Source organism: Dendrobium catenatum, unplaced genomic scaffold, assembly GCF_001605985.2.
Source record: "Dendrobium catenatum unplaced genomic scaffold, ASM160598v2 original_scaffold_59152, whole genome shotgun sequence".
Lineage (NCBI taxonomy): Eukaryota > Viridiplantae > Streptophyta > Magnoliopsida > Asparagales > Orchidaceae > Dendrobium > Dendrobium catenatum.
Window position 1 is genome coordinate 1 of NW_021377604.1, and position 351 is coordinate 351.

The 351-nt window shown below is 47.0% G+C and overlaps 1 protein-coding gene across 1 annotated transcript; it reads right to left on the reverse strand.

Moving 5' to 3' along the window:
• Nucleotides 1-5: 5 nt before the first annotated feature.
• On the reverse strand, nucleotides 6-347 carry LOC114578508 (cytochrome P450 94B1-like; the record flags this gene model as incomplete). The annotated part of the gene is made up of 1 exon (XM_028691719.1): nucleotides 6-347. A coding segment is annotated over one exon (342 nt), but the record flags the coding sequence as incomplete, so codon positions are not given.
• Between the last annotated feature and the right edge of the window lie 4 nt (nucleotides 348-351).

Consider the following 351-nt stretch of genomic DNA (forward strand, 5'->3'; position numbering starts at 1 on the left):
CCCATCGCCACCCATCTCTCCGGCCGAAACTCCTTCCAATCCTTCCCCCATATTTCCTCTGTTCTCCCCATTCCATAAGGAAAGTACATTATTCTATCTCCTTTGCTTATCATCGTACCGTCCGGAAGAACATCATCCCCTTTTGCATGCTTGGAATCCCATGCCACCGGTGGATACAGCCTCATACTCTCCAACAAACTCGCCTCCAAGTAGCTCAGCTTTTTCAAACTCTCGTAGCTCATATCTTCCTCACTCCTAAACAACTTGTTGATCTCATTGATTATTTTCTCTTCTACACACGGATGTGTTGAAACTAGCCAGAAGAACCATGTTAGCGCCGACGAGGTCGTG